The following is a 15,921-nucleotide window of genomic DNA, read 5'->3' as shown; positions in this document are numbered from 1 at the left end:
TATATATATATATATATATATATAGTTCTGGAATAAGAAAGGCAAAGTAAAAAATTTTGTTAAGAGTTCAACATTGAAAGTTTGCCGAGAGTGTATTCTTTAAGAAAAAAAACTCCACTTTAATGTGATGTACTGGAAATTTGCCGCGACCTTATTTTTCTTAACAAAATGATAGCTGTCTTGTCCAATCACAGCCCCATGTGGAGCTTGGTCCCGCCCCTTTTCAGCTCTTGGGAGTCCCTGGACTAATCAGCGAGCGCCTCCGCGCGTTCAGCCATTTTGTAAGAAAATCATCAAGTGTGCCGCCCTACCTTCGCTTCAGACCTGCAGTTTTTTTCTTGTGCAATGGACGGGTAAGTGAAAAGAACCTCGCTCAAGATTCACATTTTCAAGACTAAACCCGTCGCGGAGTAACTTACTTCGTTGCTTCGGTCGCTTAATGAGACGCTTTCACGAGTGGGGATGTTCGTTTAAACTGGCAGGCTCGGAAAGTTTACTTGGAACAGTTTTTTTCTTCTTCACCAAAACATGCAACAGTTAGCAGGAGCGCGAGCTAGCTAGCAACAGCTAGTCGTCGCTAGCCTCGCTGCTAACAATTATTAGTAATGGGAACTATTCTGAGTTTTTATTTTTAAACGGGTGCATATAAACGACGCTGAGTCCGAACAAACGTAACTCAGCGTGTGTTGAAATGTGGGTGAAGTTTTTTTTATATATATTCGACATGCAGGGAGGTGAGGGTTTTTTTTTCGCTGTCTGAGGCGGACGTTGGTGAACAGCAGCTAACTGTACCTTTGTAACTTCACGAGAACTGCAGCTAGCTAAAGCAACGTGTCTCATTTCCGCATTCATTTGTCTGCGGAGTGCCAGGGCCATGTTGAAGATGTCTGGCCTCAGCATTTAGACTTAAATACCCAGTTATCTGATAAGGGCGGAATATAGAAACGCGTATTGTGTCATTTTAGCGTATTTCTCCTTCTCCTGAGCATCTGATTTCGACAGATTGGAGAACTTGAAAATCAGCGAGAAAGCTGATTTAAAATTCTCCAGCAGCGTTCGGTTTTTGTTATGTTTGATTTTCATCTATATGAGCACGTTGCCACCTCTGAATTCTGTTTCTACGCCCCCCCCCCAACTGCAGCCGCCTAGACGCTGACTTGTATCCTGTGGGATCCGGCTACGTCCCTGAAATTGAGTAAGTCTTTTGAACTTTTCGATTTGGCTACGAGACATCCAGATTTTCCAACACTTTTATTTTCATCAGTACATATGTGTATGCCCCTGCCTTAGTTTCTTGTGTAAACATTGTTTTCAAAGGGTCGATTACTTATCTATTTTGCAAGAGTCTTCTTTTACATCCTCACCAAGATTTGTTTTCTTTCCCAACAGTGCCCATGACATATCAGTTGGCACAAAGGTAAGCATTTTGAATTATTTCACTCTATTCTGTGGTGACAAATGTTTGCGTTTCTTCCATGGCTAGGAATTAGTTAATCATAGGTTTCTCTTCATGTGTTGAAATTTTTATTGGAAGTACTGCTATTTGCTGGCACACTGCCTTTAGTTTTACCTGGCCAGTGTGCACCACTTTATCATACTTCTGAAGAAACTTTGCACAAATAGAAAAATACAGCGGAAATGGAAAACAACTGAGAAACATAATTGTGGGACAGTCAGTCATTTTGTAAGCACTTCCTCTATAATTACAGAACTGCTGTCCAGAGTCATTTCTCATGTGTAATGATCTTGCTGCATGAGGCTTATGAAGTCAACTGAATGATCAGCACACAGGTTTCAGCTACTCTCAGGGCTGTGGACGTTGAATATTTGATCATTCGGTTAACATAGATTTTCTGAGGTGGGGCTCGCATGCTTTCCTGTCTTGTGTCGGTTTCTCTATGTGGCTGTTGAAGTGAAACTTCCTGGTGTTTATTTTATGGGTCCCTTATTTGCCTGCTGGCTTTACTGGAATGTGTAGAAAGCTGAATCCTGTTTTGCAGCTTGATTTATTCAGCGTTGTTTCTTCCATCAGCAGTGGGATAATAAATCAGTCAAGTATTGCACAACGTTTAAGCTGTTGCGTGACTTAAGACTGTTTGCCGTGATGATAGAGTTTTTGTTTATGTAAACATGTTGATAAACAACTTCTGCCTCACACTTGTTGCTGCATGCAAACGATATAAATTCCTGTGTGAGTAGTAATCCTTGGTAACAGGGCCCGGTGCAGTTATGTGAAGGAGAAACTAAGTGCTGTAACCATCATTCTTCAGGCCAAAGGTCTTTACCATGTTTAAACAAGCACTCTAATATACATGTCTGTTACAAGGACACGCCCCACCCCCTCAATTCATTTCATTACAACTTGTTCTTTCATCTTGAGTAGCAAGACACTTCTCATTCGACTGTGGTTAAGGTTTGACTCCGGGTGTGAGTCTTGTTTTTGGTCCTTAAGTTTTTCTGGATTTGATGTGCTGTGGTGATGATGATGCGGAGTTATGGAGCTGTGCCTTGCTGGAATCTGTAATTATTCCGTCTGAGCAGAGAGTCTGGCATTCCGCGGTCACATTCCAATCTCCCCCCTCTAGCCCCCTGGTGAGGCACAACTCCCTGCCCCCTCCGCTGGTGAGGGCTGATCACAGTGAGCAAACATGTCTGTACCTGCACTCCACTCCTTTGTGCTTCCTCTGGAAGATTACCACTGATTAACCCCCCTTCTAGCAGGCCCAAAAGAAGGAAGCTTGCAGAAACGGGAGTTCAAATGAGTCATCTCAGGTTTAGTTTCCTTTATAAGATCACAATGAACTCTTTTTTCCCCCCTTAAAAACAACACTACAGTCAGGCCCTTTGTTCTGTTTCTTCTCCTGAGGCAATGCAAACCAGGTGTAACTTGGTGTGTTTGCAAGATAAATTGCCTGAAGTGTGTTTTCTCTTTTTAAAAATGTAAGTTCAACCTACTGCCACTCAAAGTTGATCAAGAGTTTCAGTTTGAGTGCCAACAATGTGTCACCATTTTCTGAAGGTTACTATTATTCTGTCGTCATCTTGAGCAATTGAAGGATGTGAAGTTAAAGCTCTTGTACTCATTTTATAGTGGAGTTGACTAACAAGCCAAATATACAGGGTTGTGTTTGGTTTTTTTAAACTCCATATGCTTTTTACATTCTCGACCACACTCTTTCTCAATCAGCTGTAACCCAGTAGTACATTTTTGCTTGAACTGATACCTCTGCTTTGAACTGTTGATCATTTCAGCTCAGAGTTTATTATTAGAATGAGGAAGTGGGAGGGTAGAGCCAAACCATGGGACGGTAAACTACAGTCCCCTGGAGGAAGTTTAGCAAAGCCCTGGAAGTGAGTCTGATCTCACTTCTCTTCCTGTTTGGAGTTGGTCTGCTGACTGATAATGTGATTCTGCCCGCCCACAGCAAGCAAATCCGACTGGACCCACTTCCTTTTATTTCTCATGGCTTTTATCTGCCCTCGACATGTATATCCTCTAAAAAATATTATTTTTTAAAATCAACTCCTTCTGACCAATGAAAATATTACTCGCGCATATCCCTTCTAACCTGCTGTGTACTTCTTGTGTAGGGTTTTACCTTTTTTTTTTGACAAATAAGCTTGCTTAATAATGTGAGTTTCTTTCACATTATCTTTCCAATGTGTTTTCATTATCTACAATCATTGAGAGCAATTTTTGTTTTTCTTTACTTGTGTAAGTAAGTAGAGGATATAAGAGCTTGAAGCTCCAATAAAGAAGTATACGACGGCCTGCTCCTGTTGTTAATTAGAAAAATCTGTAGTGGTGTGAGATATTCAGTTGACATGGGTTATTGCAATTACATGATTAGCAGTAAATGCAAACCCTTAATTGTTGGTATCTCAATTCTTGTCCTGAGGAATCAGTTCTTCCGATTCATAGTTTTGCTTCTCTTGCCCTTAATTTACATCATGTTACTGGCTTTTGTTCTTTCATTACACTGTGTGTGTGTGTGTGTGTGTGTGTGTGTGTGTGTGTGTGTGTGTGTGTGTGTGTGTGTGTGTGTGTGTGTGTGTGTGTGTGTGTGTGTGTGTGTGTGTGTGTGTGTGTGTGTGTGTGTGTGTGTGTGTGTGTGTGTGTGTGTGTGTGTGTGTGTGTGTGTGTGTGTGTGTGTGTGTGTGTGTGTGTGTGTGTGTGTGTGTGTGTGTGTGTGTGTCCCCCAAATATTTTCAAACCACATGAATTGCTAGTGCCAACAATCAATAACATTTTAAAAAATATATCTTTTTATGAAATCAATAGCTTTTATATTAAACATTTTTTTTTATCTGAAGGTTTTATTTTGAACATGTAAAAAAAACACAACCCCCCCCCCCCCCCCCAGAAAATCCCAACAAAAAAACAGAACGTTTAATTACATAAACAATATAAAAAGGTCAACACCATATGTGCCCGTGTTTTTCACATGCACGGAAAGGAGTAGGAAGAAGACATACTTATTTAATCCTACCCCTTCACATCATTATGGTTTTCTTAATGTACATCAATATATCGTCCTCACTATCAATTCATTAAATCCTACAATATACTATACTATCAACACAGATATTTTAATAGATTATATATTTTCTAAATGTTGTGCAACCCCAATTATCAGACCATACTTGTGTGAGCAGCAGAGTGAGGGTGTCAGACACAGCCAAACCATCTGGGAGTCAGCGAGTGGTTTGTCTGCTCTCATAGCAACTGTCACTGCCCAACATTGTCACTTTATAGTGTTTGGAGGCACCAGTAAACACTCTCTCAAACAGCTTTGTTCCCTTTTGTGAGGCAGCTTTCCAGTCCCTCACTCCTCCCATCTTGCATATTTAGATTTGTAAGGTGGTGAAGAATGCTTGCAAACCTGCCTGACCGGCCGTTGTTAAAGCACATTGTGGCTCTTCAACTCCCAGAGAGTCCTTAAGGTTCCATATGTGTGCTGCTGTGTAACAATGGCCCTAGTCTCAGCTTGAACAGGACCTTCATTGTAGAGTGTTGCAGAGCTTAGTCTGCTGAGCCACTTCTTGTGACTGCAATACTTCATCTTGCACAGCCACGAACACACACAGCCACGAGAACAGCACTTTATGTCAACTAAAGAGAGAATCAAGCTGGAGAGAGCAGACAGTAGTCCAGTGTGAGTTGGGAGTGTCTACATCTTGTGTTTCCGTCTGGAGAGGTTCAGCTTGTGAACCTTCCTTGTCAGTGAAATATACGAGAAGATGGTATATACTGACAGGATTTTTGGCAAACATTGAGAACTAATGATTCGTCGTTTCTCACATCCCAAAAATTAGACATCATAACCCCTTTTTTCAAGTCCTGATTTAATTTGATTTAGTGTTAACAGCTGTTTTGCTAAAGAGCAGTGTCATGGGAAGTGAAATATTCAAGTAGACATGTTGGATTACAAAATTCTTCCTGGTGAGTAAGGTGGGAGTTCCTCTCAGGCATGTTTGCTCGATCCTCCTGGTGATCAGATTACTTCCTGCTTTACCACACAATGGCTCTGTAATATGAGAACTGTGCTCTCCACCTGCCATGCTCTGCTGTCTTTGGTGAATGCACTGAAGTGAACCATTGTTTTTCTCTTCATCCGCAGAGGGGATCCGACGAACTCTTTTCTTCCTGCATATCCAACGGACCCTATATCATGAACTCAGGTAGGGGGGTGAGGCGTTGCCATGGAGGGGTGAATCCTTTTTATTGAAGTGCTTGACGTCTCTGTGTTTGTGTTGCCATGACAATCAATCCATTATTCAAGAAGAACCAGAGCCCTCTGTTCCCTCCCTGATTGTATCTGCTTCTGTTTTCTCTTGCAGCCAATGGCAACGACAGCAAAAAATTCAAAGGTGAGGTCCGCAGTCCTGGTGTTCCATCACGTGTGGTCCACGTACGCAAGCTGCCCAACGACATAAATGAAGCTGAGGTTATCGGCCTGGGACTGCCCTTTGGGAAAGTCACAAATCTGTTGATGCTGAAAGGGAAAAACCAGGTAAGAAAAGGTAGACACAAGTCCACCAGGTTTGCACACCCAAACTCTACTGCTTTCAGTCCGAGGTGTTTTGTTCCCCCCGTCTTTCTTTCAGGTCAGACAAGGGGATCAAATTACTGACAGAAAATTATAACACTTACACTCTTGTAATAACCTTTCTGGCGCCGTAGGTTGCTAGATAATTACTTATCTTAAATCCTGTCATTAGGAATTTTTATGTATTTTCTTTTTTTTCTTTTTCTGGTCTTATATATGTTTAAAAAGAAAATGACAAGTTTACAGTAGTTATGTTGTTGAATGTAAAGGTTTAAAATAAACTTATAGAATCAATTAGAAAGGGGGAGCGAAATGTTTAAGTTGTAGTTGGTCACGTAATTGGAAAAAAAAAATTTCAAAAACTAAAATGTTTTCTTTCTTGCAGGCCTTTTTGGAACTGAACAGTGAGGAGTGTGCACAGACGATGGTGAGCTACTACTCCTCTGTCACTCCCGTCATCAGAAACCATCCCATTTACATGCAATACTCAACCCATAAAGAGCTCAAGACGGACAACTCCCCAAACCAAGTGGTAAGGACTGTACAGTTTGACTACATGTAAATTATGTACTGTAATTTAGTTTTCAACGTGTAAGTCACCCTTTGTTTGAAAAATGTATTTTTTTCCCCCCTCAGCGTGCCCAGGCAGCTCTGCAGGCAGTCAATGCACTGCATGGAGGTGGCATGGGAACCATGGCCATTTCTGCAGATGCTACTGGCATGGGAGGAGGATCCCAAAGCCCTGTACTCAGAGTCATAGTGGAGAACCTGTTCTACCCAGTCACCCTTGATGTTCTGCACCAGGTAAAGGCAGCCATAAAGGGGTTCTATCAGTAGATGGCGGGTACATCTTTAGTAGTACAACATGAATTTCACAAAAACATTAGACATGTTTTTAAGACATGCAAAAATTTCTTATTTGATTGTCAGCATATTCTTTTCACCTTTTTGTGCTAAGGGGAATAATAGTATTTATGTATTCTCCCTGCTTACAATTGTTAAATTCCTTATTACGAATAACAAACAAATATACTCAGCAATTCCTTGACAGCGTTTCCCTTTTCTTTATTTTAAAGTTGTGATGACATGAACATCTACTCTGCAGATATGTTCAGTTTATTTTACATGTTTAAAGTTCAATGGTAGTGGAAAAATATGTGTGCCGTTTCATGATGTCAATGTATGCAAATTCGATTATTAAACCTTTTTCCATTACAAACTAGGTCAATAATTATTTTTCTCATTTGGAGCATGCCTTTATTTCTAACCACTTTAGAGTTGCAGCCTTTTAAAATGTTTTTGCCAAAATGAAAATGTTTCTGAATAAATATTAAAAGGCCGTGTCTTCTCCTTTCAGATTTTCTCCAAGTTTGGGACTGTGCTGAAGATCATCACATTCACAAAGAATAATCAGTTTCAGGCCCTGATCCAGTATGCTGATGGCATGACAGCTCAGCATGCTAAACTGGTGAGACTGCATGATCTTTGTTCTTTTGCATGTTGTTTAAAGTCTGAGGTTGACCACATGTTTGTCTAACCCTGTTTGCCTCCTATCGTTCTCAGTCTCTGGATGGTCAGAACATCTACAATGCTTGCTGTACTCTGAGGATCAGCTTCTCAAAGCTCACCAGCCTCAACGTTAAGTACAACAATGACAAAAGCCGCGACTACACCCGACCAGACCTTCCCACTGCTGATTCACAGCCCTCCCTGGAAGCACAGACCATGGCAGCTGCATTTGGTTAGACTGAGATCTGATTATCAAAATAATTTGTTGAATTATCCAGTTATCGTTTGTAAATGTAGTCTGTTTCAGTTATTTGTTTTAACTGAAACATCCAAGTCTCATTTCTGTGTTTTTTGTCTTTTTGCATTTGAACCGTTTAAATTAAAGATGTAGGTTCTCATTTTTGTTTCCCTCTTGATGTAGCTGCACCAGGCATCATCTCAGCCTCTCCTTACGGTGGAGCTCATGCCTTCCCCCCAGCTTTTGCTATACAGCAGGCAGGTCAGTACAATTTTTTTTAACTTTTGGAATATATACAATATTATTATTATTTCTGTATTTCATCCATGTTTCATCGAGTACAGTTTACATACTTAACCATTTTTGTTAACTGTGATTGTAGTTGGTGTAAAAAAAAACACTTCTGTTTTTCAGGTCTGTCCGTACCTGGTATGCCAGGCGCCCTGGCGTCCCTGGGAGTGGGTCATGGTGGTATGGCAGCGGCTGCTGCCGCTGCGAGTCGTCTTGGTCTGTCAGGCCTCACTGCTGTTGGTGGCCACAATGTCTTGTTGGTCAGCAATCTCAACCCAGAGGTCAGTACTGCTGCTTGGCAGAAACAGTTGTACATCCGCCATCTGTCAGTAGTGTGCTAAACAACAATTAAGATATTACTGTGCTGTTTACATAATTGTTTGCCAACCTAGATGCTTTCGCTCAAATGAAACCAATTTTTTTGCCCCCTTATTCATCACCACATCCACATGTTTGCACAAGTTGGAAAAACTTTTAAGTACAATGTGGTCATCAAGTCATAAGTTCTTCTTTCAGGTCCTCTCTGTTTGACCAAACTTGCTGCATTTCTGACCTGCCACTTTGCTCACTGTGAATTTTAAGTTTATTCAAAAAACTAACTTCTTATTTTATTTTTTTTTAACTTACCATTTCATATCTTCATTTTTGTCCATTAGTTGAAATCATTCTTGAATTGTTGGAGAGACAATATTACTTCTTTGCCGTATTTTATTAAAGCAATGCGTTCATGAGTATACATTTATAGTTTGTACATTAGAATGTATTGGTAGTCTCACACTTATTGCATTAACTATAGTCATGTAATTATATACAACATATAAATATTAAGTAACTTAGTTTTAGAATTATTGTAGCATTTACAGATTTGAGTGTTTATTTAGAAGTGATATGAAAACAAAAACACCATAGTATGTAATTTAAAAGTAAATATTGTCTCTGCCTTTTTCTGTATTTCATTGTTAATCTTTTTTTCTCTTCTTTTTCTCCTAGTGTTCCCATAGTGACAGTGCATTTTAATTTAGCCAGTTCTACTGTCTGAAGCACTACATCTCTTTGTGTATACTGACCTTGTTTTTTTTACTTCCTTTTCTCTCTCTCTCTTCCTCCTCCTCTGTCCCCTCTCTCTCTCTCTCTCTATCTTTTTTGTTTTGAAACCCCTCACCTCAAATCTTCCCGACTGACTGCACGCCCCATGACCATTTGTACCCTCTGTTCTCTTCGACTCCTCTGTAACTACACTCCTCCTACCCACCCACCTCCTTTCACCGTTGTTATTGTCCCCAATTTTGAAATTGCACACAAATTGCAAACACAAAAACATAACATTGGCACCTCGACGACACCCCCTGATTTTACCGGCCCTTCCACTGTCTTCCTTTCCTCCTCCTGATTTTCCTCTTTGTCTCCATCCTCTCGCTGCTCAAATCCTCCAATCCTTCCCACCTCTTCTTTTTCTCTCCTCATTCTCTCTTCGTCCCTCATGCCTCTCCTTCCTCCATGGTACTGTGGCCTTCCTGTGGACCTCGCTGCCTGTGGCCTGTGGACATGTCCCGACTCCGCTCCACTGTCCTCCACTCCGCTCCGTCTTTTTTCCCCTGTTCCCTCTCCCCCTTTGGCCCCCCCTCCCCCGCTGCTCCCCCCTGCTGTCTCTAAAGAGCGTTACGCCACACTGCCTCTTTATTCTTTTCGGTACGTTATCATCCTTTCATCTTCTTTTATTATTACTACTGTTACCTGGCGAGGCGGGCATGTCTCGTCTCGTGTTGTTGGCTTTGTTTTTTTTAACCACTGATCGCTCATCGTCAGACTGCAGGGATATGAAGGGTGGGGGTGTCTGTTCTGGGGCTGGTATGACCCGTTTTGGTTGTTGTGGGTTTGTGTGCGGAAAGTAAGGTGAGAACACCACACAAAGCAGCAGCATTTCATTTCATTTTTAAACAGCTGTGATTTTACTGTCCATGGGCAAAATAATAGCTGTTTTTTCATCTTCAAAGAGAACAGCCCTTCAATGGAAATATTGTCCCACTAATTCCAAATGTGGGGATCATTTGTTGGGGAATGAGGCAGGAGGCCGATATAAATTCTAAAGCCGTGCCTTCAGGAAGAGGATAAAATGCTGCGTTTTAATGGTTCTCTTATCATTTTTAGCTGCAAAATTAAAAATAAATAAAATTTGTGCTCTGAGTCTGCAACTGAGCACAATCAGACAAAATGCTGCTGCTTTTAATGATTAATTTGGCATATCTCTCGGAATATGTCACCAAATTATTCTTCTGCAGTTTGTTACTCAAATGTAGGTATGTGCATGTTCAGTTTATTTCTGCATGTTTCTCTTTAGACCCTCAAGTTGGTCAAATAATCGGCTCTTCTTAATTGACTGTAGAGTGATCAAGTTGATCACTGCTGTTTATCACAAACTAAATTTTTCTATGAATCACCATTTTTTCTTTCTCAAGGCCTTGGCAGTCAAATGTTTTTTTTTAATTGGTTTTTGTAGACTAAGTTTCAAAGTATTGTACTTAAAACTCGTAGAGTAGCATCACACTTTAGCTTTTGAATGTAGTCAAACTAAGTGTGATTTGATGGTTGGAGTTGTTTTCATTGCAGTGATTAAGTGTGTGGGTCCTTTACAGTTGCCTTAGTTGCACTTGTGTTGACACCTTCCTGTTCCCTTCCAGGTGTGTATGGCGATGTGATGAGAGTGAAGATCCTGTTCAATAAAAAGGAAAATGCTCTTATCCAGATGTCTGATGGCACACAGGCTCAGCTAGGTAGCTACACTCAAGCCCCAAAAACACTTTTTCATCTTTCGTTAACTGCCGTGTATTAGTTTCATTTGCTTTAAAGAAGTGGTTGTTGTTGAAAGAAAATAAATCACTTTATAATCACTATATAAACTTTCAGGTCTGAATTGGTGTAAAACATTGATCAAAATATTTAAAACATTCTTGTTTCTTAGCTATGAGCCACCTGAACGGCCAGCGTCTTCATGGCAGGGCCATGCGTGTGACGACGTCTAAACACACAACAGTCCAGCTGCCCAGAGAAGGCCACGAGGACCAGGGCCTCACCAAGGACTACAGCAACTCACCGCTGCACCGCTTCAAGAAGCCAGGCTCCAAAAATTACTCCAACATCTTCCCGCCTTCCGCAACACTCCACCTCTCCAACATCCCGTGAGTGCTGCAGCTCCTTCCTGCCTTCCACCCAGCAGCATTAGTTGTTTGTGACATTGTTGTCAACTTGAAGGTGCTTTATATAGATTGACTCATGCCTCCTGTGATGTGTTTTAGCACAGCAGTAAGTTAATAGAAATTGGTCATTAGTGCAGTGAAGGCTGCTGCACATGCAGAAACAATTTCTGGTTATTGCTTGACCCTCTGTTTGCTTTCAGGCCTTCTGTGGTGGAAGATGATCTCAGGAGGCTTTTTGGCAGCTCAGGAGCCACAGTGAAAGCCTTCAAGTTCTTTCAGTGAGTCCTTTTACAGTCTCTCTCTCTAACATTTGTCAGTTTGGTGTTAAAACTCGCTCGTCCGAACCCCTCTGGTACCTACAGTGGCGGCTTGGAATTTAAAGGAACTTTTAGGTGACTCAGCTCTTTGAACACTTTGCCCTTTGACAGGAAGGACCGCAAGATGGCCCTGATTCAGATGGGCTCGGTTGAGGAAGCCATCGAGTCCCTCATCGAGTTCCACAACCACGATCTGGGAGAGAACCACCACCTTCGAGTGTCCTTCTCCAAGTCCACCATCTGAGTGCCTTTCCTTTCACCCTCCAAGTCTATCGCCGTCTGAATGCTGTTTTTTTTTTTTTTTTTTAAAGGTTGATTTCTGCGGCATAGGCCACCATTGCATTACTCTAGGTGTGCTTTATTGGAGAATGTTGCTCTTTTTCACCACCACCACCCCAAAACAAAAGCAATCTAAAACCTAAGACACCAAAATTCATTGAAAAATTATAGTTTGAAATAGAGGAAAATTAATTTCAAGTTGAAATGGAGACATCCGACTGTTTTCCACGCACATCTTGGCACTATTTGTTGGTAATATAGATGTTTTTCCTGCATAAGTAGAGAGCATGAAAACCTATGTTTGTTTGTCGCAGGTCATAAGGTTTTTCTCATTTTCAATAGTCTTGTGAAGCTTTTCTTCACTTCCAGTGTGAGATCTGCTCTTAAGAATGTAAACACTGTTCACTTGCAGTCTTGCATGTGTCACAGCTGCTATAAACATACTTGGGAATCAACATGTGGGGTTTCTGGTTACCAACCCTCATTATAAAAGTGTTCCAGTGTAAGGTCATGAGAAATGGCCAACATTCTCTAATGAAACGTGTTCTATTGGAGGAAAACTAAAGTCAGCTGATGAACTGACCCTTTAGACCAAATCGCTTACAAAAAAAGAAAACACCCTCCACAACAAATGTATGCTTATATGGATGAATTTAATCCACACCAGACACACTTAAGCATTCCTTTTATTTTATTAGTTGTGTGGAAATATCCATGTGTGTGCCTTTTTTTGAAATGCCACTTTGAATCTGCTTGGCCAGTCAAAAAACGGTTAAAGACGAAGGATTTCAGCTCACAGACCATCAAAAAACTTATTTTCTTGTATTACTTTTTTTTTTAATCCTATCTTAATCACCCTTTTTTTCTGGGGATCCAGACCACTATCACAATAACATGGTTGTTGGTGTTTTGTTTTTCTCTCACTCTTATCTAGTCCTGTGCCTTACTTTACCCCACCTGTCGGTTTGCTCTGGATTCATTTGGAAGTGACGTCACTCAGAAATTCCTGGTTGTGTGTACCAGCATCGTTAACATGGGGAGAAGTGGCTCATTTATTCTTCAGTTTATTTTCTGTGAAACACAAATGTTTATCTTTGTATGCATATATCCCCATTATATGTATGTAGAAATATGAATGTAAGTCAGTTAGATGCGTAATATCCTTGCTAGGTGATGTAGCTCTGTTAAGTGTATTGTTGCAGGTGTGGAGCTGTGTTCAGCCTTCCTGTCTTACAGTCCCCGTTAACGTCCATCCAGTCCTCTTCGGACGGTGGCGTTAGGGGCCTCATTTAACCTTATTACATTCATCTATATGTGAACACCTATATATTCATATATCTTTTCTTTATGTTAGTGATTACATGTTTATTACTTCGAAGCTTAACTTGTAGTAGCTGGGTTTGATCACTAGCGCAGTGCCTTGACTCCTTGCCATTTTAATTTGAGGCTGAAATGGGCCCGGTCAGTTGACTTTGTTTACCTCTTGTTCAGGTGTTTATCTTGCCTGTCAGCAAAGATGCCTTTATCTTCTTATATTCAGGTAGTCCTACCTGTGAGAGGGCAGCTTGGAGGCATTTGTCAATTGATGGCGACAACAGTCTGAAACCCAGTTTATATTTCTCCCTTAAAGTCAGGACACAAGAAGTACAGGGTGGGTCGGCCCTCACCCCTCACGCCCTGTCTGTCACAAACACAGTCAGGTATGCTAGTGCACTTTTCCTCAATGGTAGGTCCAAGTTGGCACCATGACGCTCAAGTCTTATATCGTCACATTCCTGCGTGCCTCCAGCACCGGTTTCCACAGCCTTGACCACTGTAGTCTTGGACCAGATACAGATGTTCTGTCTCTATTTTTGTAAAAGATTCTTATGCATGCTTAAAAACGAAGCTTCATGTAGCTGCAGATGGTTATTGCTGATAAGGACCAAAGTATGTTCTATACCCTTTGTTTTGTGGTGTTTTTTTTTGTTCTTCACATTCTGCTATTTTAGAAGAAACTTGAGGCTTCAGTTAATTTGTTTTTCCTCCGATGCCTTGGACAAAAGTCACATTTGAGTGGAACTGTCTGTTGGGTAACAGCGTATACTGTATATTGTACCCCTTTTGTTTGATATTACAAAGAGCCTACTTTGGTAGCGGTGACTTTAGGATGGATACATAATTGAACCACAGTTGTAGCTGTGATGTTGACAGTGTAGAAGAATATATGACTTTTGATTTTGTTAAAAGCTTTTATTTTTCTCTCCTTTTTATATGGGGGTGGGGTTATTGTATGAAGCTGGGGTTGATGGTTGTATATATTCATGTTTTTGTACCACAAAATCATTTGGATTATATCCACTTTACGTTCAAAACATGTATATTTTGATAAAAACAATACAGACATAATGAGCTCCGCTGAGCTGTAAAACATAAAAAAAAAAACTTTTGTAACACAAAAACATTAAACCTATCTGACCACAGAAGTGTCTCTGTATGTGCCCCACTCCCCCCCCCCCCCCCCCCCACACACACTCTTGCCAGTCTGATCTTGTCTCTTTGCATCTTCTGCTGCCTTCAATAAATCTTTAGTTTGTTCATTCTTTCATCTGGCCTCATTTGGTTTCTGTCTCTTCCCCTCTTTCCTGTGGTACTCTGTTCTATATCCGTTAACATCTTGTAACATTTTCTACATTTCCCATCTTGTTTACAACTGGTGGGTTTTATTTGAATCTTTTGCTGTTTCCCACTCCTGTTTTCATCCCATCCGAATCTCGACTGGCTGCTCGTCTGGGCTCGGTTCTCGATGGAAAAAACACTATTTATGGCAGGGTGGAGAGTTAATTTGATATGCAACTCTGGATAGTTTGCTATTCTCACCGATTGTGAATAATCCTTCATCCTCCTGCACTCCGCTTTGACCTTTCCAGTTTGGCGGCCCGTCTCACTCTCAGGAGAAGAGCCAGGTTGCCATGGGAGCCAAGTCACTGAATCTTCTCAGATGAATTATTAAGATAAAACACAAGTATGGCTATCCGGCAGATCTGGCACCCATATTCATCAGAGACTTCCTCTGGGATGTGAGCGCGGAGGGTGAAACGTAAACCCAGCTGCAAGCTTTGCCTATACTCCTCCTCAGCCACTAGGGGGAGGTCTTGCTCTCTCGGTGATCAAACGTTGATGCAGCAGAGGTGACTTTACCTGCCACTCACACAATGTCAATAGTTAGTGGCTTAATCTCAAGTGCTTCCCTGGGCTTTCTGGCATTACACCCATTTTTTCTTCTTCTTGGACTTCCTCACAGAGCAGTGGAGAGGATTAACCTCAGATCTTCCCCGCCTTTTCAGAGACGGACAAATGAGAGAAGAGGGAACCACTGAGCCCCGTGGTGTGTGCATTTGTGGCTCAGAGGAGCTGGATGTGATTGTATAATAGCAGCAGGCTGTGCTGTGCAGTCTGATCTTATATATATATATATATATATAGCAAGCACCCGCATGTATTTATTTTACTCTCTCCTGCCGAGGCATTTGTTTTTACTGTCATTACTTTGCATTGGGAAGCATGTCTGTGAGGTCAAATAATGATGCGAGCACATCCATCTAACGGTATAGATACAGTTTTCTGGAACTTTGGGTTGGTGGGGGGGTTAATGTAGATTCCAGCTGAACATGGGCTAAGACAGGGTCGCCTACATTCACTCCACAGGGTAGTGTAGTGATAATAACTTATGTTTACAGGGAGAACATGCAAACTAGCCGCCTGGACTTGAACTGGGGATGTTTTCGGCCTGAGGTTAGAGGCGTAACCGCTACACGCTGCAGCGTGTAAGCATGAAAACACAACAGCTTGTTTTGAGGTGCTTACATTTTATTTTTTGCTTCTTTTTACTCTTTGGGTAGTTTTGAGTGCATTTCTTCAAGTTGGGGACCTCCATGTTGGGAAGGTGATGCGCTGCTGCTGCTTTGATACCTCAGACCCTTGTTTACTCGCAGCGTGTTACTATTTCGCTCAGCACCACCAGTAATTTAGAGCGCAGAGCAGTGTACACAGAATCCTCTTTG

The 15,921-nt window shown here is 41.3% G+C and overlaps 1 protein-coding gene across 2 annotated transcripts; it reads left to right on the top strand.

The window, feature by feature from the left end:
- Positions 1-293: 293 nt before the first annotated feature.
- On the top strand, positions 294-14,464 carry ptbp1a (polypyrimidine tract binding protein 1a). 2 transcript variants are annotated; one of them, XM_080479911.1, is made up of 16 exons: positions 294-353; positions 1,142-1,195; positions 1,390-1,417; positions 5,622-5,682; positions 5,842-6,014; positions 6,436-6,582; positions 6,687-6,854; positions 7,408-7,518; positions 7,614-7,791; positions 7,981-8,058; positions 8,212-8,369; positions 9,744-9,777; positions 10,767-10,859; positions 11,048-11,264; positions 11,483-11,560; positions 11,711-14,464. In XM_080479911.1, exons 1-16 carry the CDS (start codon positions 346-348, stop codon positions 11,841-11,843), a joined length of 1,719 nt encoding a protein of 572 aa, XP_080336037.1. In that variant the 5' UTR covers positions 294-345; the 3' UTR covers positions 11,844-14,464. The 2 variants fall into 2 exon arrangements, with proteins under 2 accessions (XP_080336037.1, XP_080336036.1); XM_080479910.1 differs by having other exon boundaries at positions 7,951-8,058.
- Positions 14,465-15,921: the final 1,457 nt, after the last annotated feature.

Source organism: Lipophrys pholis (genome assembly GCF_963383615.2).
Source record: "Lipophrys pholis genome assembly, chromosome: 14".
NCBI classification, from domain to species: Eukaryota; Metazoa; Chordata; class Actinopteri; order Blenniiformes; family Blenniidae; genus Lipophrys; species Lipophrys pholis.
This window is presented reverse-complemented; position numbering and strand designations above follow the sequence as displayed.